Raw genomic sequence first — 27,414 nt, forward strand, 5'->3', positions numbered from 1 at the left:
GATTGCACTAAGGATGGAGTCCTTGTGGCACCTTAGAGATTAACCAATTTATTTGGGCATAAGCTTCCGTGGGCTACAGCTCACTTCATCGGATGCATGGAGTGAAAAATACAGTAAGCATACATGCATCCGATGAAGTGGGTTTTAGCCCACGAAAGCTCATGCCCAAATAAATGTGTTAGTCTCTAAGGTGCCACAAGGACTCCTTGTTGTTTTTGCTGATATGGACTAACACGACTGCCACTCTGAAACTTATTAAGGATGGCTATCCCATCCTGATGCTTGTGCCATGGTAGCTACACCTCTGTTTTTAGCACACTAGTTCAATTTGAACTAGTGAGGGTATGTCTGCCCAAGCTGAAATTACACCTTTCAGCTCCAGTAGACATACACTAAGCATTGGCAGCACAGTGCTACAATGTTTGGCAGTAAATACTGAATGTTTCAAGCCATGTTGTCCTTAAATCATGGAAGAAATGTATTAAGTTCAATAAGACTTCAGATTTGGTCCCAAGATACCTGACAGTGTTCCTTTAAGTCAGCCCTTTACAATCTTGTTGCTGCTATTGCTCCTGATCTGTTTCTCTTCATGATAAATATTCCTTGTCTGGCGCTAACACCATTCCGTTATAGAAGGATGTCATCACTGTTGTTATTTATTTGAAGACAGTGTTTCAAGTTAACACCTACAGGCAGCAACTGACCCAAATTCTACCATCTAGTGCTTCAGTTTAAATACCGAGTGAGTTCACTGATGTGGTCCCAAGAGAAATGAAATCATAAACTGAGCTGTCAATAAAAACAGCACTGAATCTGGTCTGACATTTTTGGTTTTACACCTATTCATGAGTGTTCAGACAACTGCCAAATATTCACTAAGGCATGCAAATTCCTAAGATTTAAGCACAATTTTATCCAAAAATTCATAATGGAAGGGTGTCTGCCATTCTTCTGATCTAAAAAATTCAGTCTTTCAACAGAGCAATGATACCGTATGATTTAGGAAATCAGCTACACAAAAAGAATAATACGTTTCTAAAAAAGACATCCCTTAAATTGAAAATGATTCATACAAACTACCAAACAGTAACAGATTTTATTCCAAGACGAGGATGGATTTGTGTGACCTGCTACCCAAAAAGGCCAAGTTATTAAATACTGGACCATATTTTCAGCTAGCATAGCTCCATTGACTTTAATACTGTTGTCTTCAATAGAGCTACAGCTGCTGAGTATATGGCCTGGTCCATTATACATTACAAATATCTGGACTCTCTAGTCTTTACATGCACAGTTGGAAAACTTTGGTAATATGGATGAAAGTTATTCCTGAAAGACAGTTTATTTAAGATTGTTAATGTTATCTTCAGTTATGTTTCCAGTATATGGGTCCATAAAAGCCAAACCCAGTGAAAAAGCTATGCAAAGATAAAACTTGCTAAAGCAGTGATTTGATAATGTGATCAGCTGATCACAGAAAGAAATTACAGCTGCAGTGAAACAAACAGCACAAAACAATCATACTCTGGCAAGATTTTAGCAGTCCACTGACCTATCAGCTGCTCTTTGTGCTTTTCCTTCAGAGTTGGGGAATGAAGCAATCTTATTCCTTGCAAAAATCTCTTGGATTCTATGTGGGTGTCACCTGAGTATGTGTACTAGTGAAAGTATCTGAGAAGTTGGACTGAGCTAGTATTGGATCACCTAGCATATGCTCTTACTAGATGAGGACTGTCTCCTGTAGTATATTTCTAGGCACTTGCTCCTATGCCCATTGAAGTAAATGGGTGTCTACCTAAAGCCTAGTAGAGTTAATTAAAAAAGTTGGTCATTCTCCCTTGAAATTACTCACGTGACCTTCCAATACTTCTTCTTGTGAGAGTCTATTCAAGACTGCAATAGATCTGTTAAAATATTTTCCCATTAGTAATCCTCAATTATCTTTTTTTCATCTAATTGCAGTCAGAGGCAAATTAGCAAAATGTGTTCTGCAAATATTTGGTCAGATTTTTAAATGAGTTCACTCCGATTTATTTTTGCCCATTTTGTGTTCATTCATCAGTTAAGCTAGTGAACAACTTCAGGGGCAAAAACATTCACTGGGGGAGCGGGAAGCAACAAGAGCATGCCAAAGCTCATCCTTTACGGAATGGTAAAAATACAGGGCAGCCTTCTCTGCTGATGCTTTTAGAGGCACCAGCTTGCCTACCTCCCCCTCCCTTGCAATGCTCAGGTATGGATGGCAGGCCTGCTCTCTCCTCTGTGCCTCCTGGGACATTGCCTCCTTCTACCTGACAGTTCCACAGGAGCCTCTCTATTTCTCTCACATTGGGGATGTGGGGTGTAAAAAAGAGTGATTCAGATATGTACATATATTAATTGGGACTCAGGAGTCAAGTTTTGCACACATTTAGCCCCTTAAATGCCTACCTTAACTCTTTCATTACAATAATTAATGTTAAAATCTTTTGGCTGATACTGGCTGGAGACTGGATACTATTTTTAGATCTTTCTGCCTGGCTTGATTCCCCCCCAATATGTTCTGGTGATTTTGTTCAGGTGTCTATTTCTTGCATTGGTAGCCTAATGAAAGATGATGCAAGAAGGCTGACACCAGATTGGAACAAACAAATCAATCAGCACATTTACTGTCAGCTGCATTGATATGCCACTTGCCTGTGCAGACATCTGACTAACTTAAGCCCACTTGAGCTTAAAACTCAGCAAAGAAGAAAACATCAGATTGCATCCGATGAAGTGAGCTGTAGCTCACGAAAGCTCATGCTCAAATAAATTGGTTGGTCTCTAAGGTGCCACAAGTACTCCTTTTCTTTTTTCAGATTGAGTGGTTTGTTAACAAGCCATCCCGGAATAATGAAAGCTCACAGCAAAGGAGGGCCAAATAGCCTGCATCAGACACTATTCCTGCACACTGTATTGCTCCTCCAGACCCTACATTTGGGGTGTGCTCAGCTTTTGGCTTGAGGCCCAGCTCTCACTTAAAATTTTAAAACTTTGTTGGGCTGCTCAGCAACAAAAACATAGTATCACTGAAGACATAAACACTCTGTTTAAATGTACATATTTCATTCTGGGATGTTGCTTGGCTTTACCTCCCTAAAAAGGAATGGAAAGTTAGAAGGCTGAACAGATTTGTGTCTGTTAACAAGAAATTTGTTAGCACACAAATTTAATTAGGTTTTCCTCCCATCGTTACTTAATATACACAGGGCAGCTATACTGAATTGCCTTTCCTGTAAGGGGTTAATCAGTTCAATTAACCTATTTGGCACCTGACCAGAAGGACCAATGGAGAAAGAAGATACTTTCAAATCTGGGGGGGGGGGGGGGGGGGAGGTTTTGTTTGTGCTCTTCATTTGTTCCCTCCCTGGGGGAAAGGGATCAGGCAGGAAAAAACATCTCCTAAAAACCTGCCTGAAATGAGCATCTAAGATTACAAAAATTGTAAGTAAAACAAGGAAATGCGTTAAATTATCTTTTGTTTTAGCTTGTGAATTTTCCCTATGCTAAAAGATAATTTCATTCCTGTTTTGTAACTGGGAAGCAGAGTCAGAGGGGAATCCTCTTGTGTTTTAAACCTTTTTATTTACCCTGTAAAGTTATCTTCCATCTTGATCTTGCAGGTGTGATTTTTTTTTTTTAAATAAAATTCTTCTAAGAATCTGATTTTTGGTGTCCTAAAAACCAAGGGGGTTGGTTTGTGCTCACATTGTAACCAATTGCTTAGTATATAATTCTTAAAAAGAAAAGGAGTACTTGTGGCACATTAGAGACTAACCATCCGATGAAGTGAGCTGTAGCTCACAAAAGCTTATGCTCAGATAAATTGGTTAGTCTCTAAGGTGCCACAAGCACTCCTTTTCTTTTGGCGAATACAGACCAACACAGCTGTTACTCTGAAACCTATATAATTCTTAAGCCTCCCCAGGAAAGGGGGTGAAGAGGCTTGGGGGAATATTTTGGGAAAATAGGCACTCCAAGTGGTCCGTTTCCTGAATTTTTGTCTAAATCACTTGGTGGAAGCAATACCATCTGAGGACAAGGAAAGGGTTTGTGCCTTGGGGAAGTTTTTAATCTAAGCTGGTAGAAATAAGTTTAGGGGGTCTTTCATGCCGGTCCCCACATCTCTATCCCAGAGTTCAGAGTGGGAAGGGAACCCTGACAAAGCTGCACTAGGATCACAGTCAATAAAAATACTTTCCTTAAAGAGGAAAGGGACTTTATGCCTAAGTAACAGTATTGCCTCTGTACAGAGTATGGAAAATGCATGGTCTCTCTGCTCCCTCTGCTGGCTCAGTGTGAGAGCTGTAAGGGAAATTTGAGAACACAAACTTATTACTGTACTTTCCATACATCATAACTAACTCTCCTGCACAAGTTTTTTACACTAGTCTGAAATGACACTCTAAATTCAACTCCAAACACTTGCTTTATTTAATTCTGGGTGATGTATCAGTGGACTGAACAGTCTGATTAATAGGAAAGTGTTTTACAAAGCAGCTAAGGAAATGCATATCCACACCATGGCTGGCTAGAAGACAGTGTGGTGCTCTGCTGAAATTAGCATCAAATTCAGTACCTCCAAAATGAGTCATTCAGGAAATATTTTGAGAGGGGTCCTAATTAATCTGATTAATGGAGGAAATCTAAAGGACAGGTTTGCTCGTGTACACATGGCAAATTATGTTGGCAAAAAAATAAAATAAGCTTTTGTTTCATGACTGTGTCCTCCATATTTTTTCCTCAGTTATAACTGATAGTTCCTTGCAAGTCCTGCTGTGTCTCAGAAGAAGTCTCAAAGACAGATGCCACAAGTAATTTACAAGTAAATATTTACCTGCCCTAAGAGGTGGGAAAATAGTAAGAAAAGTAGATTTGTAAGACACCATAGACTCCTGAAAACAGATTCCCAGCTTGGACAAGGAAAGGAATCCCCAGTATAATCTGTCCTATGTACCATGGTTCAGGGAAAGCAGCTGGCTGGGAAACCTTCTGCCTGGAACCAGCGTAAACTGAGAAAGCTAAAACCCCTCCCCTGTGACTGACAGCTCTGGTTCTACTTCCCCAACAGTAGAGCAGGGGGAAACAATTCTCTGTTTATAAAAGTAGGTGGAAGTTAATGATTTTTATATTACTAAAAGACCATGCTGCTGGCTTCACAAGATTAACTTTATATTGGGACAATTGACTGAATAAGCTTATGGATAAAACAACATGAAGTCACCTAGTTTCATAGAAACATGACCGCATTGGCATTAGGAAGTCATTCTTAACATTTCCATAAATTTTGTATAGTCTCCAGGGTTAGGCTAGATCTAAATATTTATTAGATTTCATAAAGCAACCTATGTCCTCATTCATGCATAGTAGGTACCAATATGAAGGTTTAAGCACTTCAGCTGAGTTTTACATCTGAATGTAAAAGCCTTTTCCAGTGACCAGTACAGTAACCTCCATTCAACATAAACTATCTCCAAACTCATTTAAATGGCTACCCAGCGGTAACCAGCAAAATGAAATCGCCAAAAGGTATCTTTACTTTTCACAAAAAGCTAAAGAATCTTTGTCTTGTATGGGAAAGGGGCATCAGCAAGTATAAGGACACGAAACCAAGAGCTTGTAGTTATGACAACATAGGCACCCCTCAGAATCCCTGAAGCCTCTCCTCACTATAGCTCTGCTTCAAGTTATTGCAAATCAGGGCTGTCAGCCACAAAATCTGACGTAACTTTTCAGATTCGGGGGTGTTTGGATTTAGTCCAATCATCACTGAAAACAAAAGTTGACATTTTACAGACAAAACTCTAGATGTTGACCAGTTCAACCTCCAATCCTGATCTCCTTCACCACCAACTCTAGCCCTGACCCCTTGCTCCTGAAGCTCCCTTCCACCACACCACTAGTCGTCCCAAAAAAACCTATCTCCCCTACTTACTCCTACCACTCCAAATGAGCTCCAGCCAAAAAAACACACCTCACCCATCCATTCATTCCCTTCTCACTTAGCTCCACCAACCATGGTATTTGTATTCTACTCCCAAAGAAAATCATTTAGAAAATATGCAGAGAGGATTTGTACTAGTTTACTTCAAGACCGCCACTACATTAGAGTATGCATGAGGGTGCAAAGGTCCAAAACTGCTATTTAACATAAATCTGTAAAGTGATTTGAGGTAGTATTTTCAACTGTAGATCCTATTGCCTGTCTTCTACAACATGTAGAGCAGTGGTTCTCAAAGCCGGTCTGCCGCTTGTCCAGGGAAAGCCCCTGGCGGGCTGGACCGGTTTGTTTACCTGCCACGTCCACAGGTTCTGTTGATCCCTTCCTGCAGCCCCCATTGGCCTGGAGCAGCGAACTGTGGCTGATTGGAGCCGCGATCAGCCGAACCTGCGGACGCAGCAGGTAAACAAACCAGTCCAGCCCGCCAGGGGCTTTCCCTGTACAAGTGGCGGACCGGCTTTGAGAACCACTGATGTAGAGGATTAATCATGGACTATTTACAAAAAAAAATCAGATAAACTTTAAAAAAAAATATCAAGTGAGCATCAGCAATACTGCATGGATTTTTAAAAAGTCGTGTTTGAGGTTAACATACAAATAGAAAGAACTTTTACTGTAAGGATTATTGGAATAAGATAGTGTGCATCATGACTTTAAACTTCAGTGCACATTCTACCCATGCTGCTTTTCATCCAGGGCCTAGAGATGGAAAAAGTAGTATTTTACATCCCAGGAACCTGCGGAACTCTTTAGATCAAAAGTTGCTGGTTGTCAGGATTGTGGATGAAGGTATAAGATTTAGGATAAGAGATGTGCTGCAGCCTCTAATTACCTTAATGGGTTCATTTTAGTATTAATTGCATCTCATTTTGGGTGGCTGCAATATATGTAAACTAAACTCTAAAGCACAGCCCACAGAACTAGCTAATTAGGATGCACCTAAAAGCTATGTGCTCTTGTAAGGACTCTAAATTTCCATTACTTCAGTAGAAACAATTTCAGGGCTAAACAAAACTAGGCTACTTGGATAGTGAAAACAAAGGACAATTCTCCAGAATGGAGCATTATCTTGTGCTGAAGAGGGTTCAGATTGGCAATTCAGAATTCTTGAAATAATCTTGAGCTAGTCTGCCAGTATAACAAGTGGGTGTTTAACTGAACTGAAAAGTCAGTCTGAGTAAGCACAGCCAGGATGTATCAATGTATAATACAGTCAAGTAGCAGTAAATTGTTTAGGAGTGTAGGGAACCAGTATAGGTTCCCAAGGTAAGAAGATAGTTTTGATGTGAAAGCTTATATTGCTGTTGCCAGGGTTATACTTGTTGCATTGGATCTATTCTTCAAGGCTATCAATGTAGGGCCATTTATGAGTTGTACATTTAAAAAATGGCAGCTACATCAAAATTTAGTTATACCATAAACTCATTTAATCTTTCCTTTACAGGTTTTCCTCTACAGGAAGAAGAGCTGGAGAGTTGGTCCCATCCTGTTCCCCTACTGTTAAGTTATATGCAACAGTACAAAGTATATCCATTACAACAGCAATTTGTGATGCTATGCATTGACTAACAAAGGAGCACAAAGAAAAGGAACAATGGAGGCACAACGGAACAATCTGGAGTTATTTATTAGGAAAAGTAAGACAAAGTACTGCTTCAACATTCATACTGAACAAAACCAGAAAAATACACTACAAAAAAGTAGGTCCATCATATTGAAGTTGGCTTATGGCAATACAGTACAAAGTAGTAAATTAAATCCAAACTTCATTTATGCAAGCAAGCAGTAAAGAGTTGTATACAGTTTTGATGGGGATGGATTACACTGTAGGCACAATCGATTTGGCCACAATGAAAATACTTAATTACATTATATCTATTCTGTACATTCAATAATGAGCAGCTATAAAATGAAAAAATAAATTAAACAATTTACAAGAGATGTACTACAGTTTACATAAAGGTATAATTTAATAAAGTTAATACAAATTTGCAGCACATTGTACTTTTTACATCATATCTTCAGTGTCAGAACAGTAAACAAATAAGCTCAGACATAAGTACAATATAATAGAATAAGGCAACTTAACTGAAATGGCTCTTATGGAGAACATCTTCCTCACGTGGGTTTGGAGTTTGATTTACTATCCCTTTTGCTAAGGAACTAAACTCTGAATGTATGATTTGGTCACTAGAAGGCCTACAACTGGTAAGAAAATTGCCTAGCAATTAAGAGAGAAAATACACATGGTTAAAATGACAAATGTAAAAACAGATGGTGCTGACTATCAAAAGACAACTTTTTGCTTATGTCCCATCTCAGTCAAAACACCAAAGTAACGCAAATTTTCAGGTTCTTGGTACTGCAAATTTAATTTTTTTTCCCAAACATCCTCACTCCCTACAAAAATCTGTGTTTAAATGAGTCTTTTGTAACGTTCAAGCTGAAACCAATGTAACCACTTAAAGGCTTTGTATTTACAAAGGTCTAAAATATCCATGCTGAAGGAATTGTGAAATTTGAACAGATTAAAGTTTATTACTGCAGATTAACAATTCAGAAATCCTATTTCAGTTTATTTTATGGATAGGACTACTTCACAAGTTACATCTTTAAAATTAACTTTAATTAAATATTCACAATTTTCAAAAGTGATTAATACTAATAGTAATGGTTGTACTTTTTGAAATGCTAACACAGAAGGACACGGTGAGCCCCCAGTAGTTGGTACTAAAACTTTGTCTACTCTAAACAGCTATAATGATAAAACCATGGGAAAGTATAAGATTAACATCTAAAGCTAGTTTTAAAACTGAAATTCTAGAAATGAAAAGTGATCCATGTCATAAAATTCACAAATTGAATGTAATCAGCTTTACAGAAAGCCAGCCCCATGAATGGCTCTTGACCACAATAAATTTCAATCCAAATATATAAAAAAGGAAGCTTGACATAAGGCCGTGAGAAATCTTTGCAATTTGACAAATTTCAGATCTGTCAAAAGGACCAGGCCATAAATATTAATTCTATTTACAACTTTTGATTCTAAATTTTTCAAATGATTTAGCACCAGCAGCAATATGCAAAGTAGCACTATTGTTTTCCCCATTTGCATGTCGTTTTTAAAAAAGTCTTGGGGCCAAATGTTTCACTGCTGCTAAAAGTAGCTCCCATTTAAACCAACAGGCTACTTAGCAACTAAGACAAGCAGGATTTGGCAATCAGTTATACAGTATTCTATACATGTCAGATCTAAGCAGGTAAACTCAGCTTGGAAAACAGGCTTGGTTACAAACTTTATCTTCAAGTCTTCTTTAAAGGTATTATTACATTTTATAATACTGGTAACAATATTTGGAATACATTAACAAGAAAAGCCAGATATATCTGATCAAGAGGGTTTAGTAATATGCACTTAAGTGTTTTGTGGAATATAAGTGGGGAATTATTGCACCACACTGTGAGAAGGCATCTTAGTGCCCTGCCATTCGCTCCATATTAAACACAAACTTCCATAAACTTGATTAAGTTTTTGCAGATAATTAACCCACCAACTCTATTCTTAATGAGCTGAAAATTCCCTGTGCCACTGTGCCTTAGCCTGAAGGGGAAGGATTATCTCAAAATGTAACTTCAACTGTATTTATCAGACATGCTTGCCGACATATTACTGTAAAATACACAGCTAGCGTTATCAATACTTAAGTATGACTCAGTATTGTGTGTAAATTCCTTAATCCAAACAAAACCCAACAACTCTACACATTGCAGGTTTTCTAAATACACGTATGTGGGAAAGATGGAGAAACCTCTGTTTCATAAGGCAAACATGAACATAAGAAATAGCCAGCTTCACTGCATGTTCCATTAGATGCTGGGGAAAGTGGGTTACACCTATTTAGCTGCACTGGTTCAACCTCATTATTTCTGTTTTGCTTGAACTGATCAGTAACAAGACCATCTTGTCTCCAATTCTGTTATGAACTAATCTAATCTGTCTCCTTAGGATACCAACAATTCATTTACAGAGTTTTTATAATAAATGAGATATTTACAAAAACAGTAAAGGCATGAAAGAAAGATTATACAACGAATAAACATAAGAATATACTGATTAGTCTTTAAAGAGCACAACTTTGCTCTAAGTGCAAGCACCTTGAAATACTTTCAAATGTTAAACTCCCACAGCTATCCTAAAACATTAGGAAATATAAGTTATTGCCACAGTTATTTGGAATGGGACAGTTTCTTAAAAAAAAAAACACACTTCCAAAAATGTGGTACTTTACTAAATATCTACACTGGTTCAGGTAGAATATAAAAAATTGTAATATAACAAAGGCCGTTTATTCTCCTCACACTAAAAAGGCAAGGAATACCTTACATGTATATACAAGATGTGTGCTACCAACCACCTGAATGCAATAGGAATAGAACCTCTCAATACAACTAATATGCAGGCAAAAGTATTACTGAAGAACCAGAATTATTAAGCATTTCTTATATATCCCTTGAAAATGGGTAACACAGCCTGGCCTTTAACTCTCTTAATACCAAAAATTTAAATAGCATTAGGAAGTACTGCATGAAGCGTCAATACCACGTAAGTGCTTTGTTGCTGGATGTATGTCACTGCAAGCAAAACACTCTTAATGACGAAAAAGGGGAAACTGAGCTGTTCAGAGCCTTTACAGTCCCAGATTCTAAATGGAATGATGCTTTATAGAAAAGATGTTTATACAAGTGGCAATACTATTAGATTCACAAAAAAAACTTAACAGAAAAATGTAATGCCAGTATTCTAGATTTGGTCTTAAATTTAAAGGTCCAAACTATGTAGCAAAAAGGAGTTCCTTAAAGTGCGGTTACCTTAAGCACAACTAGAAAGATGTTTGGAGTGGTTAGAGATTTGTTAGCCATACCAGCCAGTCCATGATATCTTCATATAAAAATGAAGCGTCCGATAAAGAAACGGCCTGTACTTGTGGAGCAAAAAGCAAGCATCATTGCAGAGAGACAACATTCTGACATAATGCATGGACAAATCCAAATGGGAGGAAGGGGAGACAAAGTGGTAGGCATAAATACTCCAACAAAAGTAGACTAGCTTGCCATGAAGATGGGAGGCCAGAAAGCTCATACTGTCTTCTTGACTGGTCTAGCAGACCACCTAAAATGCTGATACACTTATTCTCCACGTCTACAGTAAACAGTCTGGGGTGACGAAAGTATTACTGGTGCCAAGAATGCTCTTACATCAAATTGCAGTGCCAGCAAAACTAACATCGTTGGCACCATATGAGAAATGAAAGGCACTCATCTGGCTTGATTTGAGACTGGCTGCATTCAGAATGAGCTTTGCCTTTTTCTTTCAAGGGAAAAACCTCTACTTGAAGAAAGTGGTTCCCTGTTTGAGAATTCAGCAGTAGTCATGAGGATCCACAAGCTTGCAAAGAAAGTTGTTGCACTTCATCTGCTATAACATGTGACAGCTTGTCTGAGTTGAGACAAAGGAATGCCAAATGTGAAGGTAAAAGCATAGAAGATAAGAAAGAAGTGAACCTACATCAGCGATTCACTCTAAAGGAAGTGAGCCTTTTAGCCCTGGCAAGGTTCTTTTGGTCTATATACAAAGGTCTAGATGAAGAAATTTAAAGCTACTTTCATTTGTACTTGCCATGCTTAGTGACTCCACTAAAGGTACAATCAATCTTTGGATCGGATGACAAATGGCTGTGTTTGTAAGTTTTTGAAAAAAATAACCAAATAAACCTCAGCAACTGTGCCTGAACACTCTCCAGCAACCCAAAAACCCTCTATTAGGATGGATCTCAAGCGGTGCAGAGGAGGGCTACAAGGCTTTGCTGGTAGTCTCTGGGGAGAATGGGGGGGGGGAGGGGTTAAGAACAACCACCAACCAACTTACGCTGAAGGAACTAAAAAAGGCGAGACAGACTTTTTCCGAAGTTGAAGGCAAGAAATATATAAAGGTAGGACATGCATCTTATTTCTCATGAGGAATACTAATAGCATATATGCAATACAGCTATTCAAGAATTACTTATTAATTTATTCCTGTGTCCATGTTAACTTCAAAAATTTATCATAGGCTACATCAAATTAATATTTCTTGAATTTATGAAGGTCATTTCTCTCAGACTGTCTTGCTAGGGAACTGGAAAAATAAGATTTTAGCTAAACTTACTTTCAATATCTTCAGGTCAAAATATACAACGTACTTCTAAATACTGCTTCAAAAGCAACTCTCAGTTTATGCTCCAGTAGTACAGGATGTATATGGAAGAAGTAATCTATGGCAATGGATATGGACTAGCTAAAGTGTTTCTTTCCAAATTGCATGACATGATGCTGAAGTACTAAGTCTCCATCCCTCAGGAAAGGCAAGCATTTGGTGTGTGAAACTTTGTACGAAGCTAATACAACCTGCAGAAAAATGAGTTTTCAAATAATCTCTCTGTGAAAAGTTCATAGAAGAAACAAGTCTAAATTACTTCTTCCTACTACAGGCTGTTAATGGAAACTAACTAAGCTACTTGCTTATAAACTCAGTCATGGTAAAACCTCTAGCAACTTTCATAAAGGCACATTTTACCCAAGCTGTACCAACTTGCTTCATAGATTGTTGCTGCCTTCGCTCAATGATATAAGCATAGTTCTAGAAATGATTCTATCTTTCCAGACTGAAGCCTCAATTTAAAAGTCTTCACAATGGAAATTTAACTTAGGTACTCAGCAGCAATGACAAACTATATTTGCTCCAGACATTGCTCTGGGTGGAATGAAATGGCCTCCCATCTCACCCCTATAAAAGTCACTGCACTTCAGGACCTGAGGAAATTTTATGGAGTTCAGCTAAAAAAAACAAAAACAAAACCAAACCCCCCAGAAAGAGTATTTTCTACTTACTATTTTCAGTCCCTTCTATGCACATTATGTGGAAAGGTAATGTGGCTAAAAAGTTGCTGCTGTAATGCAACATAGCAATGTTCTGGAATACTTACTCATTTACTTGATTTAGAGTCATATCCATTTAAATAACATGTTTAATTCCAACATATCAATGAATTCTAATCAGATATATAGCTTTGAAAGCATCCACAGGAAATACTTAACATTAATTTACTTCCTGCAAAATTGGGTATTTCTTCTGAGGTACACTAAATACACTGACATACATAGCTGGCTTGACTTCTGACATAGTCTTTCTGGTCTAAAGCCTTTATCTCCTGGCTGCAGCAACACTTACCACAGTAAAACAACTACTGTAAAATTTAAAATAGTCTGAGAACACAGTATGTAGACAAAACAAAGACTAGTCTCAGAATATGCAGTTTATCCCAAGGCCACAGTTTGCAATAATGGGAATTGTTTAACAAAGTGTACTAAACACTGGTCCTTTTGACTCTGCAATACAAACTCTGGAGCTACAAAAACAAACTTTCAATTCCAAACAAGATCAATTAAAATCATCAACATAGATTTGACACTGACTTATTAGAAGTGAAATATCTTGTTTACGATTAATGAAATGAAGGACTGAATGTTTTCAAATCGGTAGAGCAGGGATGGAATTTGTACAAGCATCCTCACAAAGATATGCCAAAGCAACAGAATTCCAAGCTGTAATACTATTATTTTAGTCCCAGGCCTCTTTTGGGTAAATACACTCTGCAGGTTTTGTGGTGACTTTCATAAGTAGAGGAGAATGAAATCAAAATGTTGTGAATGTAAGGTCATGGAATTTTGCATGTCAGATACCTTTTCTAAAGGCTTGCTGTTCCTTGAATCATGAACCTAATCCAAAGGGATCTTCTCAAAATACGATATCTACCTTTCGATAAATGAATTGAACAAATGTAAAGCTTCACAAGAGTACAGATATGTGGAAATGCAGCAGTAGCTGACCTTATCTGTATTTTTACTTAGTATATTTGCAAAAAAAATTAGATATTTTCCCATTAGACCTCAAAATTCTGCAATTACTGGAACATATTAAGTGCTTTAACACTTTATGCTGTCCTTATATTGTGAAATAATCTTCTACACTACATAGCTTTGCTTTCTGTTGATGGCACTTTGGTGTTTTCAGGTCAATTGTCTTAAACATACAATTCTGCTCTTAGTACAGTGCAATAATGAGACAAAAAACAAACTCATAAAATAAACCATTTTCACCAGATTATCTACAAAAGATATTTGCTTAGCACTAAAGCTTCATGTTTAAGTCCACACTATTGTAAATGATGGACACTTAAAAGGGCTGGAATTCTTTCTTTTGGAAGCTTGTTTTTCAGAGGATGTATTGCATATTAGAAGTTCAAAACTGGCTACAAGCACTGGAGATCATAAGGCAAAACCCACAGGTATTTCACTTAAAAATGCCTTACACAGCAAGATCCCACTTTCTTAATATGGTAACATCCAGCAGTTTACCACTTAAATTTAAAAACAACTGCAGCAAAACTGCTGCTTTTTTTCCTTTGGTTCCCGTTGACTTAAACAATGTAGTAATAATGCCATCCAGGTGGAAAACAATTCAGCGTAGCGGCATCTGGTACTTCAGCTGAAATTCGGCAATCCAAGAAGAGCACCGACAGCGCCAAAGTATCCCTGTTTAAAAAAAAGAACAAAAAACCACACACACACACACACAAAAAAGCTGTCATTCCAAGTTTCAACCACCACATTAAAATTCAGCATTCAGAAAAACATTTTTTAGCCACAGAAAAGTACTTGGAAGGCTCACACTAAGTATGAAGAATAACGTACATTTGTAATATACTGCCTTTTATCTGAAGTACTCAAAACTTTACGAATTTAAATACTTTGTTTTTTTTAATAGCTAACATTCCCTGGTTAAGTTTTTTCCCCCCCACTAAAGCCTATATATTACTAAAAACTATTAAATTTTTTTATTTGTTTGTAAAAACAGCTAATGTATTTCTAAGGCCCATACCAGTGGTATCTGAACACATATACCAAAACCAAAAGGCTTTTCAGAAGAGCCTATAGAGATATAGCTGACCTTTGAACTTCAACATCCACATGGACATTACCTCTGAGGCAGTAGTTCAGCACTTATCTCAACTCTCCACCTTAAGTTTCTCAAAGGTATTCTTCAGTCCTGAACAGAGCCAGCTATACTTTGGACTGGACCTTGAGGCTGCATGTGGACAAACACAAGAACCACCTCTCTATCCCTGGACCACTTCATAACCAAGGTAGAAGCAAGAATTTTTTCCCTATGCAAGACAAAATGACCACCATCATGGTCCCCCAAAATCAAACCTTAAAATCTAACCAAAAAAAGTGCAAGGATAGCACTAGCAAGGAATTTCAACCATTCACTACTGAGAAAAGAGAAAACCTTTTGAAGTGATAAACACCCATTTTTTCATGGTCTGTGTGTATAAAAACATCCTCACTGCATTTTCCACTTTTATGCATCCGATGAAGTGAGCTGTAGCTCACGAAAGCTTATGCTCAAATAAACTGGTTAGTCTCTAAGGCGCCACAAGTACTCCTTTTCTTTTTGTAGTTTTATAGAAATTCTATCAATTTTTTTCAGTCTTCTGGCAGAGAGGCAACAACTTCACACCCTGCTAATGTTGGATCATATTAAAGAAGTTCTGTATTAAAATCACAAATGAGTTTGATTCCCCATAGTTTAAATTCCAGGGTATTACTAATTAAGAGGTCTCTTGGTTTTTGGTACTGCTTCTCTCCCTCTGTGTGTGAAACTTGCAAGCTACTAATTGTGTTAATACATTCTAAGACAGAGTCTGCTCTCAAAGCAATTCTTTGTAACGACAACTACTCACACAGAGAGAGACTCAAAGCAATACTCTGTAACAATAGAAACAGCACCCAGAGACTCCCCGCCCTTTCGTTGTATTCATCTCGCTTTGTTAACAATTGCGATTAAAATAGAGATAGAGGATGTATGTGGATGGATGCTTGGTGTGGATAATAACTAAATGATCAGGGAGGTGCCAGCCTAAGAATTCAGTGTCCATCAGCTGAAGAAGGCGTCAAGTGGAAATAACCAGAGGACACCCGGAGGGCAGACTGGAATCCAGCCTCAAGAATGGGAGAACCAAAGAACAAGGTAACATCTGGCATCAGAAATGTGACATCTGCTGATTGATTCAGCAACAGCATGATGAAGCAATTCCCATAGACTGGCATAGGAAGAAATTCCTATAAAAATGACTCTAGAAAGTGAGAACTTTGGGGTCTGATTTTGCAAACCAACTTCCAGAAGCATCAGATGAGCATCTGACAAGGCCCTGCTCCCTCCTCATGTCCAGGCCACCTGGCCAGTGGCTTGGCATGAGCAACTGTAAGGCTGGTAACTATGATAACAACCTTGCAGAACCTGTGTGTGTGTGTTTGTAGGAATGAATGTGTGAATATATATGAGACTGAATGGAATGTTATAGCTATAACTGTGATTAACTAACTATAACTATGATTCTTTCTGTATTCACAATAAATGTGGTATTTTGCCTTTTCCCCTTTAATAAGATCCTGCTGGTTTTTATTTTATTGGTATAACACTAAGCATAAATCACTTAAATTCTGACTGTCTGCATTCAACCCCAGAACATATCCTCTCCTAGTAGGAGAAATTAGCTTACGTCAGCAGAGGCCAACCTCAACCAGGTTAGCCTCTGACCACCAAAAAAAGTAGACAAATGCCTCCAAGAATTTGGACCGTTCACTGTAAGTATCAGTTGTGGAAGAATTAGAACTCAGGGCGGCTCCTAACCTTTCAAGATATAAAAGCAAGCTAATCAAGATCAGAAAAAAATACACAATGGCACTTTGAGTTGCCAGCATCCTATATCCCTCAGAGTCCCAAAATACCAGATCCTAACCCCATAGATTACATAAGAAACTGTTTGGAGAATGGTTGAGACAATCCAAGTTGAAGTGCCTGTGATATGTAGAGTACACCCAGATTACACATCTTCCCGAATTTTCAATACCTCACTGAAACAACACCTGGATTGAAAGATTTGTTAAAGTTCATCCCTCAAAAACTGATATGATGCAGGCTGAAAAAGGGAAGCACTGCAATTGAACCTTATTCCCCTTACATCTTCAACTCCTGAGAGCATTTGCCCTCAAATTAAGATAGTCCATAACCATTTGAATCCCTCTAAATGCAAGTAGCTCCGGTGGCAAAATGCCTATTTAATTTAACTGACCAGAAGACTGTCCCATTTGAATAAGAGACAGACCTGGCCACTCTGATTTATGTATTAATTCCTAGGTAGGTTTCAGTAACTGAAACCGTGTGGCTGATGCCAGATACCCTGAAATGCTTCATCTGGGAGAAAGCAAAGCAAAACATATTCTGAAGCCTTCCTCTGTGTTTGTATCCCATTCAAAGTCTTCAGATTGGAGTGGCACGAGCTACTGCTCCCCCTCCATAACTGTGATATGCTGTAATAGCTGTTCCATCAGAACAATGTAATGGTCCACCCACTGGATGTGGCTTATTAATACAGAAGATAGAAATAGACTCCAGAATTCATTGATGCAAGAAAACCACAAAATTAACTCTTTCTCAAATAAAGTCAAAATCAATTCCTTTGACTTATCAACCACCTATTTCTCTATAGGCCAGGAAGAATAACACAAAAGTGATACTACTGTGAGTTTTATAAATATTTGCAAGGTGACTGGATACTACAGTTATGGGGTCATTTAAAATAGGTATTGTGGATTAAGGATAAGGCAAAACACATACGTACATGTAAGTGTCCTTCGCTTACCTCATGTTCTAGGAACAAGGCCTTCAGCTGGCCTTTTGACCAGTAATCCAGTGCATATGCAAGAAGCTTCATTGACAAAGTGTTCACACGCAAAAAGTTACCAACAAAGACAACTCTGTTTATCTTCTAAAAAAGGAAAGAAAACAGTATGAGCGTTATGACAAGTTTCCTCACTATCCAGTGTGGCTTTAAAAAGCTAGGATCAGAAGAAAAGAGGTTGTCACAAAAAGATTTAAATATTGAATGCTTCACAGTAGAGAGGAAGAGTACAGACCCTTAAAACAAAAGATTGAGACTTACAGAAAAACTGTAGTAATGTCATTTGAAAAATACCTAAGTGAGGATTTCAAACCACTGAAATAGCCTAACTAAAAGTCCAGCTAAATCAAACATACTTATTCTTGGTAGAGCAAGACTTAATGCCTTCATAGCCCTGTACAATGCTGCTTGATCCATATGCAACAAGGCAGCACTGTAAAGAAGCCGAAGACAATGAGAGAGTTCAGATGTTCATTTCTTCAGCTGTTAATGAATGCACGGTATAAGTTAATTAGAAGTGAGACGTCAGAGTTCACATTTAATATGCACTTTTAATTTAGTGTTTAAAAATGCTTTAAAAATTTGTATTGCATTTTCCAGTTATGGGGACATTTAAGTTGAAAATAAATCTGACACTCTGATGGCAAGAATAAGCTCCAATAACTGAAGGCATCTGAGAAGTATATAAAAACACAAGCATGCTTTACTAAAGTTTAACAAATGACTGATGTGAATATTCACATCCAAATTGTTCCAGAAACTTGTGCAGCAGGACCAGCCACTGTCTATACTCAAAGAACTGACACTTGTCTGCTCCTCCCACACTTTTATCTTGACAAGTTCATAATTTAAAAAGGTACAGAAATGCAGTTAAAGCACCCAAACAACCTTAATTCTGCTCAACAATGATGTGTAGGAAAAATAAAATCTACATTTCTCTACTATGTTAATCTCTGACCACAGACTGTTTTAATTAAAAATATTACAGTAATTACAGAGTGTTAATACTGGACAGAGATAGGAAAAATCTAAATACAATTAAGGTTGATTTTGATGCCTCAGCTATTTATTCCCTTACCTTAAGGTATAATAACTTGACATTCCTAGGTTTCAGAGTAACAGCCGTGTTAGTCTGTATTCGCAAAAAGAAAAGGAGTACTTGTGGCACCTTAGAGACTAACCAATTTATTTGAGCATAAGCTTTCGTGAGCTACAGCTCACTTCATCGGATGCATACGATTCAGAGTATGCATCCGATGAATTGAGCTGTAGCTCACGAAAGCTTATGCTCAAATAAATTGGTTAGTCTCTAAGGTGCCACAAGTACTCCCTTTCTTTTTGACATTCCTAGGTTCACTATGCTTGGTTGTAGGATAATGACAACATTCCTGTAATGCACTTTATCATTAAATTACTGGTATGTACTCTCAACCTTATCCTCTTCATAGATTATACTAGGGCTTGGGGAAAAAAACCCAAAAGCTTACTAGACAGACACAGATATGAAAGAAGAGGGAAGGCGATCGCGAACTGTGATGTCAAACATAGAATCCAAATGCAAAATCCATCCTGCCCACCTCCTAGGAGGAAAGTAAACGTGCTGGGATTTCTAACAGTGCTGTCCTGGACGACTCCAAGCAGGGTCCATATTTCACACAGGCTTCTGGCTAGTAGGTGACTATTTAGGAATCTCCATCTCTAGCTCAGTTGCTGGAAGCTAGAAAAAGCTTTCTCCTCATCCAGAGCTTGCTGGCAAGGGGAGATGGGTTTCCGCTACTCTTTACCTCAGCTGCCACATTTGGTCCTTTTATTACTAGTTCAGCGTCTTCCTGTGTTGATCAAAGCTTCTTGGCTGCCCACTGCTGTATGGAGCTTTAAGTAGCCATAATGAAAATGAACCTCAAGTTTATTCTGATGCTATCTGGCAAAGTTCTGAGAAGCAGGAGAGGTGATGGAACTATTTTTATGCAGACTCAGGAAGAGAACATCAATTTCACATAAATTGACGTTTCAAATATTAATTTGGAAATAATTAGAAGCATAACTTAAAAACAAAGCCTTTTCACCACCTCTGTTAATCAGAAAAAACATTTTATTTGCCATTACAAAGTGAATTCTCAAGCCTCATGAACCTTCCCAAAGGTACTAAAAGTATTCTGACCCGATGTCAAGTTAACAGAATCAAACTGCCTCAGCTAGGAATTTGATAAAGGACTTGAAATGAAAAGTGTTTTATAACAGTAGTCCTCCCAATGACTGAAAGCAACCACACTACCCATATGAAATTTTCTGATTCCCCTCCCCCACCTCATCCTCCAACTAAAATCGTTTACCTCATTTACCGCACACATCCGTGCTATAGACCCAATGTTATTGGTGATTGTAACCAGTGTAGCTCTAGCCAGGTCTTCTTTACTAACAGATTCTCTCTTCTCTTTGTAGATCATATTCCCAAAACTGGAGAGAGAAAATACAATACAAAGTGAAACATTTGTCTTCAACAAGTTTAGAGTACAGTTTCCATGCTGTAGTGGAAATTACATCTTCTGTTTATCCTCAGTCTTAATTGAACCAATTTTCAAATGCTCACTGAATACAGTAATTTGACCACCAAGATTGTGGAGGGTTATGTATCTGCATCCATTCCTTAAAAAGAAATATACTTCCTCCAAACATTTTAAGACCCTATGAGTTAAATCTGATTATCCTACAGAATTCCATGAAGGAACAGCTTAAATCTCAGCTAAACAAGATTAGTCCACAGCACTAGCCAGAACAAGTAAAGGTAATTCTGAGCCCTGACTGATGTATTCTGCAGATTCCGAAAAGTCAGCCTCGCTTCTTCACAAAACAAAACTATTTTGCTCCATTCATGCCTTTAGGTGCCATCGAGAAAAAGATAACCAAACACAAAAATTTCAAGTATAATAAAATAGCCCTGGGGATTTAAAGTGATTACGTAATCATAAGAATCATACAAGTTTATTGATGCTGCCACAATTCTAATTTTCCTGGGGCTGAGGAATTCTGTCCTGCCGCTGGCTCTATATAAAGCAAGCAACTTCAGCTCATATCTCTTTATTCAGTATTTTGCCTAATCACAGCTTGTGGTCTCTTTCTGGCTGAAGACATAAGAACTCTCACCCTGTTCATATGGAGTGGCTGAAGCAAAGCAGGGGGAACATGGAATTAACAGCACTGTTTCCCATCCCAAGCCCCTCTGAAATTAAAGCCACTAGTTGTTTCAGAAGGAGGAAAAAAGTGAGTAGAGGTGGTATACAATAGACTCCAATTGAGGGCAAGTAAGAAAAATCTGAAGTAAGATCTCCCTGGGGAGGGACAGAATATATTTAAAGAAAAAGAAATGCAGTCATAGAAACAGTCATTCAATTTTTCACTTCCAGCAGGACTGATAAACCCATTATTTGTTCAGACTAAATGTTAGATTCAAGTTTATGTTATTCTCATTCTCCAGTTTCATCATTCCTCATTCCTGCTTCCAAGTACATGGATGCTGCTCCATTAGCCTCCAACTAATGAGCAAGCTGAACAGTAAACAGAGTAAAATATTAACCTTCTGCCATTGGAGGCCAGCCCAATTATCAAATATGCTGGTGACATAATTACCCGTCATCCTGAGACAGACCTAAGACTACCTTGCAATTATGAAATCTTGTGATAGGCTAGCAACTGTGTTTGACAGAAGCTAAGGAAATAATTGCAATATGAATGGCTGAATAATAAAATAGTCTATCTGAATGTTTAATAGAAGGAAGCTCTCTAGGTCGATCAAAAATAAATCATGAGGACTACTTTTCATTCCAGTATTCAAATGCAGGACCTCAGCTCTTAGAGCTGACAAACAGTTGTAATTAATTTGTAGGAACCTAGAACTTTTAAAGTTGAAGACATGCCTCCATTGGTTCACACTTATTAGTGACAAGCAGATCTTTAAGAATAGCCAAAACTGTTGAACTATGACAGCTGTACTACACTTGGTGGGTAAATTAAACCATCGACTACAGTAAGATCACCAAAAGTATTTTCCCAATTGAAGAGCTTTTCAACATTCATTAGACAGCAAATATAAAAATATAAGTATGCTCAAAACCATACTAATTCATCTGGTGCCTGTTGAATGTTTCTGAGATGCTGTATAAAACTGAAAACAGTGGTTAAATGAAAATCCTTTGCCTGGGTGCCTGGCTGGTTAACTTAAAAAGGTATCAAACTGAGGAAATAAAGCCCAGACAGGAAGAGCTGTTGTAAAATGGAGAAGAAAGCTGTCAGATTAAACAATGCTCTCAAAGATCCCAAACAGCCATTAAAAAGGTTTGACAAATATTTTCATTAATTTTTATTTCCTTTCTATGCCTGCTTGCCCTTTGACCTGTGAATATTCTATGCAGGAACGTGTCTGTTTCTTTTAAATCTACACTTGATGCTGTTTTTTAGTTTTTCAGGAATAAAATATTACACAGAATGGGACTGCTATAGCTAGCTAATAATCAACTACTACTATCTGGTTTCAAAATGTTCAGAAAGGTTAGCTGTATATATTTAAACACAAAAGTAACTGAATTGAAATAGTAAGACTGCAAAAACTGTTCTTCTAATAGATACTGAATACAGGTCTCTTTTTTAAAATCTTAACACCTCAGTCTTAAGAGGCAAAAAAAGGTGATACCTCCTCATTAACAGGTCATGAATAGTTAAGACTACATTTTAGTCACGGGTATTTTTTAGTAAAAGTCATGGAGAGGTCATGAGCAGTAAACAAAAATTCACAGGCCCATGACCAGTCCATGACTTGTACTATATACCCATAACTAAAACTTGAGTCAGGGGGTCATGGGTGCTCTGGGGGAATTACCTGGGACCCTGCTGATGCTGCGGGTGTGTGTGTGGGGGGGAAAATGGGAAAACTTGTAGCAGCGCGTGGCCCAGGACTGTTGCTGGTGGCAGGAGGGTTAACAGGCTCCCTACCAGGGTTCACGCAGCTCCCCAGAAGTGGCCGGCATGTCCCTGCAGCTCCTAGTGGGAGGGAAGGCAAGGGGGACTCCACACGCTGCCCCCGCCATGAGCTCCAGCTCTGCGGCTCCCACTGGCTGGCAATCGACACCCCAACTCCCAGCCCTGAGCCCCTTCCCACACCTAAACTGCACCAGCAGCGGTCAGTGTGACTGGCCCAGAGGCTGCCTGATCTGCTTGGGAAGCCCCAGAGCCAGCCTCACCGGCCACTGCAGAAGTCACAAAGGTCACTGAATCCGTGAGAGATATGGAGCCTTAATTACAGTTAAATAAGCGAGTTTCTGGCTTACCTGGAGGCTACTGCCCATCCTGGCAAGCCAAAACGTTCATAGTCCCCTCCATAAATGTCCCGAACAAGCTTATCAGCATGTGTACTGTCCCCTTTGGATGCCATTTCAAGAGCTTCTTCAAAACTTTCACAGCCAGTCAATAAACTGCATAAACCCAGAAATGTCCCTCCACCTAAACTAATGAAAGAGGAAAAGAAGACTTTTAAACAACATTCTCACATAGTACAACTAAATAATCGATAAATGTATTCCTTCAATTAAGATACTGATTTGTCTGCTTTCTTCCTCAGAGCTTGGTATTGCTTAGCAAAGCAGTCAGTCGTGAATCATGGCAACAATGTTTACACAGGTATCAGCTTAACTGTGCACACACAAGATTTTGAGCTGCAAAAGTTAAGTAAACTATTTAAAAATAAATGTGTTTTTGCTGTTTCCCGAGAATTCTTTTATTGTGCACCTAAATTAAGATACTAAAATTCATACTTGTAATAGGTAAGTGAAATAGGTGTGAGTATCAAAGTGCCAGTGGGAGGGCATAAACTCATATGAGGATGCCCAGAAGCACCCACATCTGATCACTGGCTTCAAGTCCTTGTTCCTCTTTCTGCATCACTTCAGTGAACGCTTTCTCATTTTTCTCCAGTAGAGCAGAAAAAATATGAGTGTACTGGAATAATGCTATACAATAAAAAAAAAACAAAAAAAAACTAATGTGACAAACCTAAAACCACACACTATTGATATTAGTCTCCTGTTGCAGACCACACAGCAGAAAAAACACTAACTATACCTCCTTACTAGAGCCATGGAGATAGCTTACAATTAATGCTGCTGGTAATTAAACAGGACATGAAATCAGTTTATCACATGGAAAAGACATGCAAAGAAATTATTTGAAAGCTTAAGAAAATATTAGGGTCATTATTCCATACAAAAATCATAATTTAAGATTTCATATCACTACCTTGTTCCAGTCACTCTCTTATAGCTGTCTTTGGAATGGACTGCTAAAATACTGACTCCTGAACCAATGTTTACAACCAATAATGGGTATGGGTCATCCAGGTTAAAAGGCATCTTTTGGCATCTTTCAGGTTCTGAGGCATTTTCAAAGTAATAGCACTCTGCCTGGCCATTGAAACTGACAGAGTCTATATACAACAGACCTTTGACAAGGCAGTCAAGCTCATCCAGTTTGTGCAACTGGAGGTTTCCAATCTGTGAAAAAGGAAAGGACAAAATTAACAATTCATGAACTAAGTATGCTGGACATTTAGTAAGCCCAGCAGCACACTACTAAAGATGGAAGAAGTTAGCTTTCCATGCACTTATGCTTTAAGCCATTGTTCAAAAATTAGCCCCCCCTTTTTTTTCAATTAGCAAACACCCAAAAATACCAAAGTATTTTATTAGTCAAAAATCACATCTGCAAATCTGTGTACCTTAAAAGGCAAAACCACTCATTTGTAAGATACTAAAAAAGTTCATGACTCCTTAAAAACTTGAACAATGCCCTATTTAACTTAACCATTACTTCAAGGATTGTAAGAAATTTAACCTGCAGTCTGCCTGGCTTCTGTCAATGTTTAATCTCAAATCGTTCCCTAATACAGAAACACTAGTAATAGAAAAAGGACATATATAGATAGATAATATACTTAGTACCTAGATGTCTCAACTCATTTCAATAGTGTAATCTTTTAATTAATTTTCAACCAGATCCATATTACTAATGCCAAATCTCATCTTCCTTTTTTTAAAAAAAATATAATCTGATTATTAATAATACCAATAGAACAAGCCAGAAAGAATATTTCTAAGGTTACTGCATTTAACAAGTGAGTAGTTACTTAGCCTTTACATGTCCAATGCATGAAAAGATTGTCCAGAAAGACACTGCCTATCTTCCACTGATAAAACAGCTGTGACCAGTTTTGTTTGTTTTTTTAACCAAAGACTACAGTACTAGGGAAGGTAGGCTACCTACTGTGCGAAAATCTTCTTCAAACTTATAAGCACCGCCTCCAGTGGCACAAAGCACCGTGTGTAGTGTTGAAAAGTTTTTATTTCTTCCCATTTGGATAAAAGTAGGCAAGTCATGAGTTGGGAATCGAATAAAGTGCAAGTTTCCCCTTCGGCCGAAGAGCGTCAAGTCTTTCAGTTCAAGGTGGACATCTCGAATGCCAGTGGATCCATAGGCTATATTGGAAGTCAAATATTTGCGGATGCTCTTCAAGCTTTCAACTTCCTCCTGCTCCTCTTCTGCAGTGATATCAATAGGTTCAAAATACGCAAGTTTCACCAGTGTTCCCCCAATGTCCATGCCAAACCATGGAAAAGCTGTGGAGATGGAAAAAGTATTCCATTAATATTGTTAAAAAGAAAAACTGACACCACTTAAATTGAGATTACAGAGACTGAATACTCTGAACTAGGAAAATTAATGCTTTTTCTTTTCTTCAATGCTAGGGAGAGGAACAATTTAAAGTTTGGAACCAGATAAGAAAAAAGTGAAGTTATTAGCCACTCCTTTGAAGTTATCTTTGTAAAATGTATTCCACTGGACCTGATTAAAACCAAAACATGAAGTAACTTCTTCCCCTCCCCCTGACTTCATGTGATCTCCCAAGCTAACTTAAATCCACTAACACGGGGGTAGCAAACCTGTGGCTCCAGAGGCACACGCAGCTCTTCAGAAGATAACATGTGGCTCCGTGTATAGGCACCGACTCCGGGGCTGGAGCTACAGGCGCCAACTTTCCAATCTGCTGGGGGCTGCTCACTGCTCAACCCTTGCTCTGCCACAGGCCCTGCCCCCACTCCACCTCTTTCTGCCCCCTCCTCCTCCATGCCATGAAACAGCTGATTGGGAGGTGCGGGGATGGAGGGGGAGTTGCTGATCGGCATGGATGCTGATGTATTACTGTGGCTCTTTGGCAACGTACATTGGTAAATTCTGGCTCCTTCTCAGGCTCAGGTTGGCCACCCCTGCACTAACATGATGCTCAAATAGATGTACTGTAACGTATTCTACTCCCGACAGCCTTTTAAAGAGGAAGTTTACCTATAATTTTCCAAGAACCATTTTCTCCTGACCATATAATACATTTAATAATTCTTTTGAGAAATAGGCACTTTTCCACTGATTTCTGAAGAAAGTACAACAGGACCAAGACAGCTAAGTCCTGGAGGTGAAAAAGGAATGGTGGTATAGCTCTTGGAAATTGCAGAGTACTAGTGCCAAGTATGTGTATTTAAAAAAAAAAAAAGCAAGATATTGAATGTTACTGAGTTTCGGTTCTAGCTAGTGTTTCTATACCTTTTTCTGAAAAGGGGGAATTTCTTGTATTAAAACAGACATCATCTTTGGTAAGAAACACTTCCAGTGCTACTGAAATACTGGTATTTTGTCTCAATCACATTTCCTTCACTCCAGATGTTTGAAGTGATAATGTGCAAAAAGATGATTTTCATTGTAGAAGCCTATGCTAAACAATAGGTCAAGATCATGACTGGCGTACGCAGGCATCTAGTAAAATCAGCTTACAGAACTCTGTGTTGGAAAGGATGGTTAGTAGTTTCATCTAGTATATTCCCATTTATTGTGGCACAACTGATGTTATCCCTAAATAATCTCCGATAAATAGATTTCAAATCTAGCCCAAAGTATGTCTGAAGGTGATTATTCCACCAACTCTTAAAATAGCTTGTTTCACTGTCTGTTACTGTATTTGAAGTTAACAGCCTAATATTTTCTACTCTAAGAGTGTTCTATCTCTGACATGTAGGTCTTTCACAAAAGGTGTGGACCAAAGAGATTCTCCATGCCTATCATCTTCTCTTCAGCAGCTGTCACTGCAGCTGCTGCTTATATATTGTGGTTATATGGTAGTCATCACTACCCTTTCTGAAAAAGGAGTATTATCGCAATGCTTCAAAGCCAAGTGTGCCTCTCTCTCATATCACAATACATATCTCTTCTACACATCTTTATATGAATTTAGCTTATTCCATCATATTTCTTAGCACATATTTTCCCCCTTTTTTCAGCAAACATTAGGAAGGCATGATTAGCATTTGACAGCCTGGCACTGTCCCTTCTGAGTAGCTGATTTTATTATAAGCTAGTAATCAATATTAAGATATTTATTTAATTTACTCATAATGGAGCTTAGGACATATTTTAATTCTTTCATCATATGAGCAAAAGGCAACCCAATAGTATGCA

General features: G+C 38.2%; 1 protein-coding gene and 1 long non-coding RNA gene across 4 annotated transcripts in view; one reads left to right on the forward strand and one right to left on the reverse strand.

Moving 5' to 3' along the window:
- The window catches only part of LOC142072972 (uncharacterized), a 50,541-nt gene extending 42,525 nt beyond the window's left edge, over window positions 1-8,016 (forward strand). The window contains exon 2 of the long non-coding RNA XR_012669607.1: window positions 7,467-8,016. This is a non-coding gene — a long non-coding RNA (uncharacterized LOC142072972). The remainder of the gene's footprint in view (window positions 1-7,466) is intronic.
- Window positions 7,631-27,414, reverse strand: part of PANK3 (pantothenate kinase 3) — a 32,327-nt gene continuing 12,543 nt past the window's right edge. For 2 of the 3 annotated variants that reach the window (XM_048860388.2, XM_048860387.2), the window contains 6 exons: window positions 25,174-25,526; window positions 24,151-24,404; window positions 23,187-23,363; window positions 20,199-20,322; window positions 17,827-17,952; window positions 7,631-14,653 (listed from right to left, as the gene is read on the reverse strand). In XM_048860388.2, the coding sequence (XP_048716345.1) occupies window positions 14,603-14,653; window positions 17,827-17,952; window positions 20,199-20,322; window positions 23,187-23,363; window positions 24,151-24,404; window positions 25,174-25,526 (1,085 nt within the window). In that variant the 3' untranslated portion in view covers window positions 7,631-14,602. Of the gene's footprint in view, window positions 14,654-17,826; window positions 17,953-20,198; window positions 20,323-23,186; window positions 23,364-24,150; window positions 24,405-25,169; window positions 25,527-27,414 lie in introns of those variants that run through there. The other variant, XM_048860389.2, reaches the window with a different exon arrangement.

This window comes from Caretta caretta, chromosome 8 (genome assembly GCF_965140235.1).
Source record: "Caretta caretta isolate rCarCar2 chromosome 8, rCarCar1.hap1, whole genome shotgun sequence".
Classification (NCBI taxonomy): domain Eukaryota; kingdom Metazoa; phylum Chordata; order Testudines; family Cheloniidae; genus Caretta; species Caretta caretta.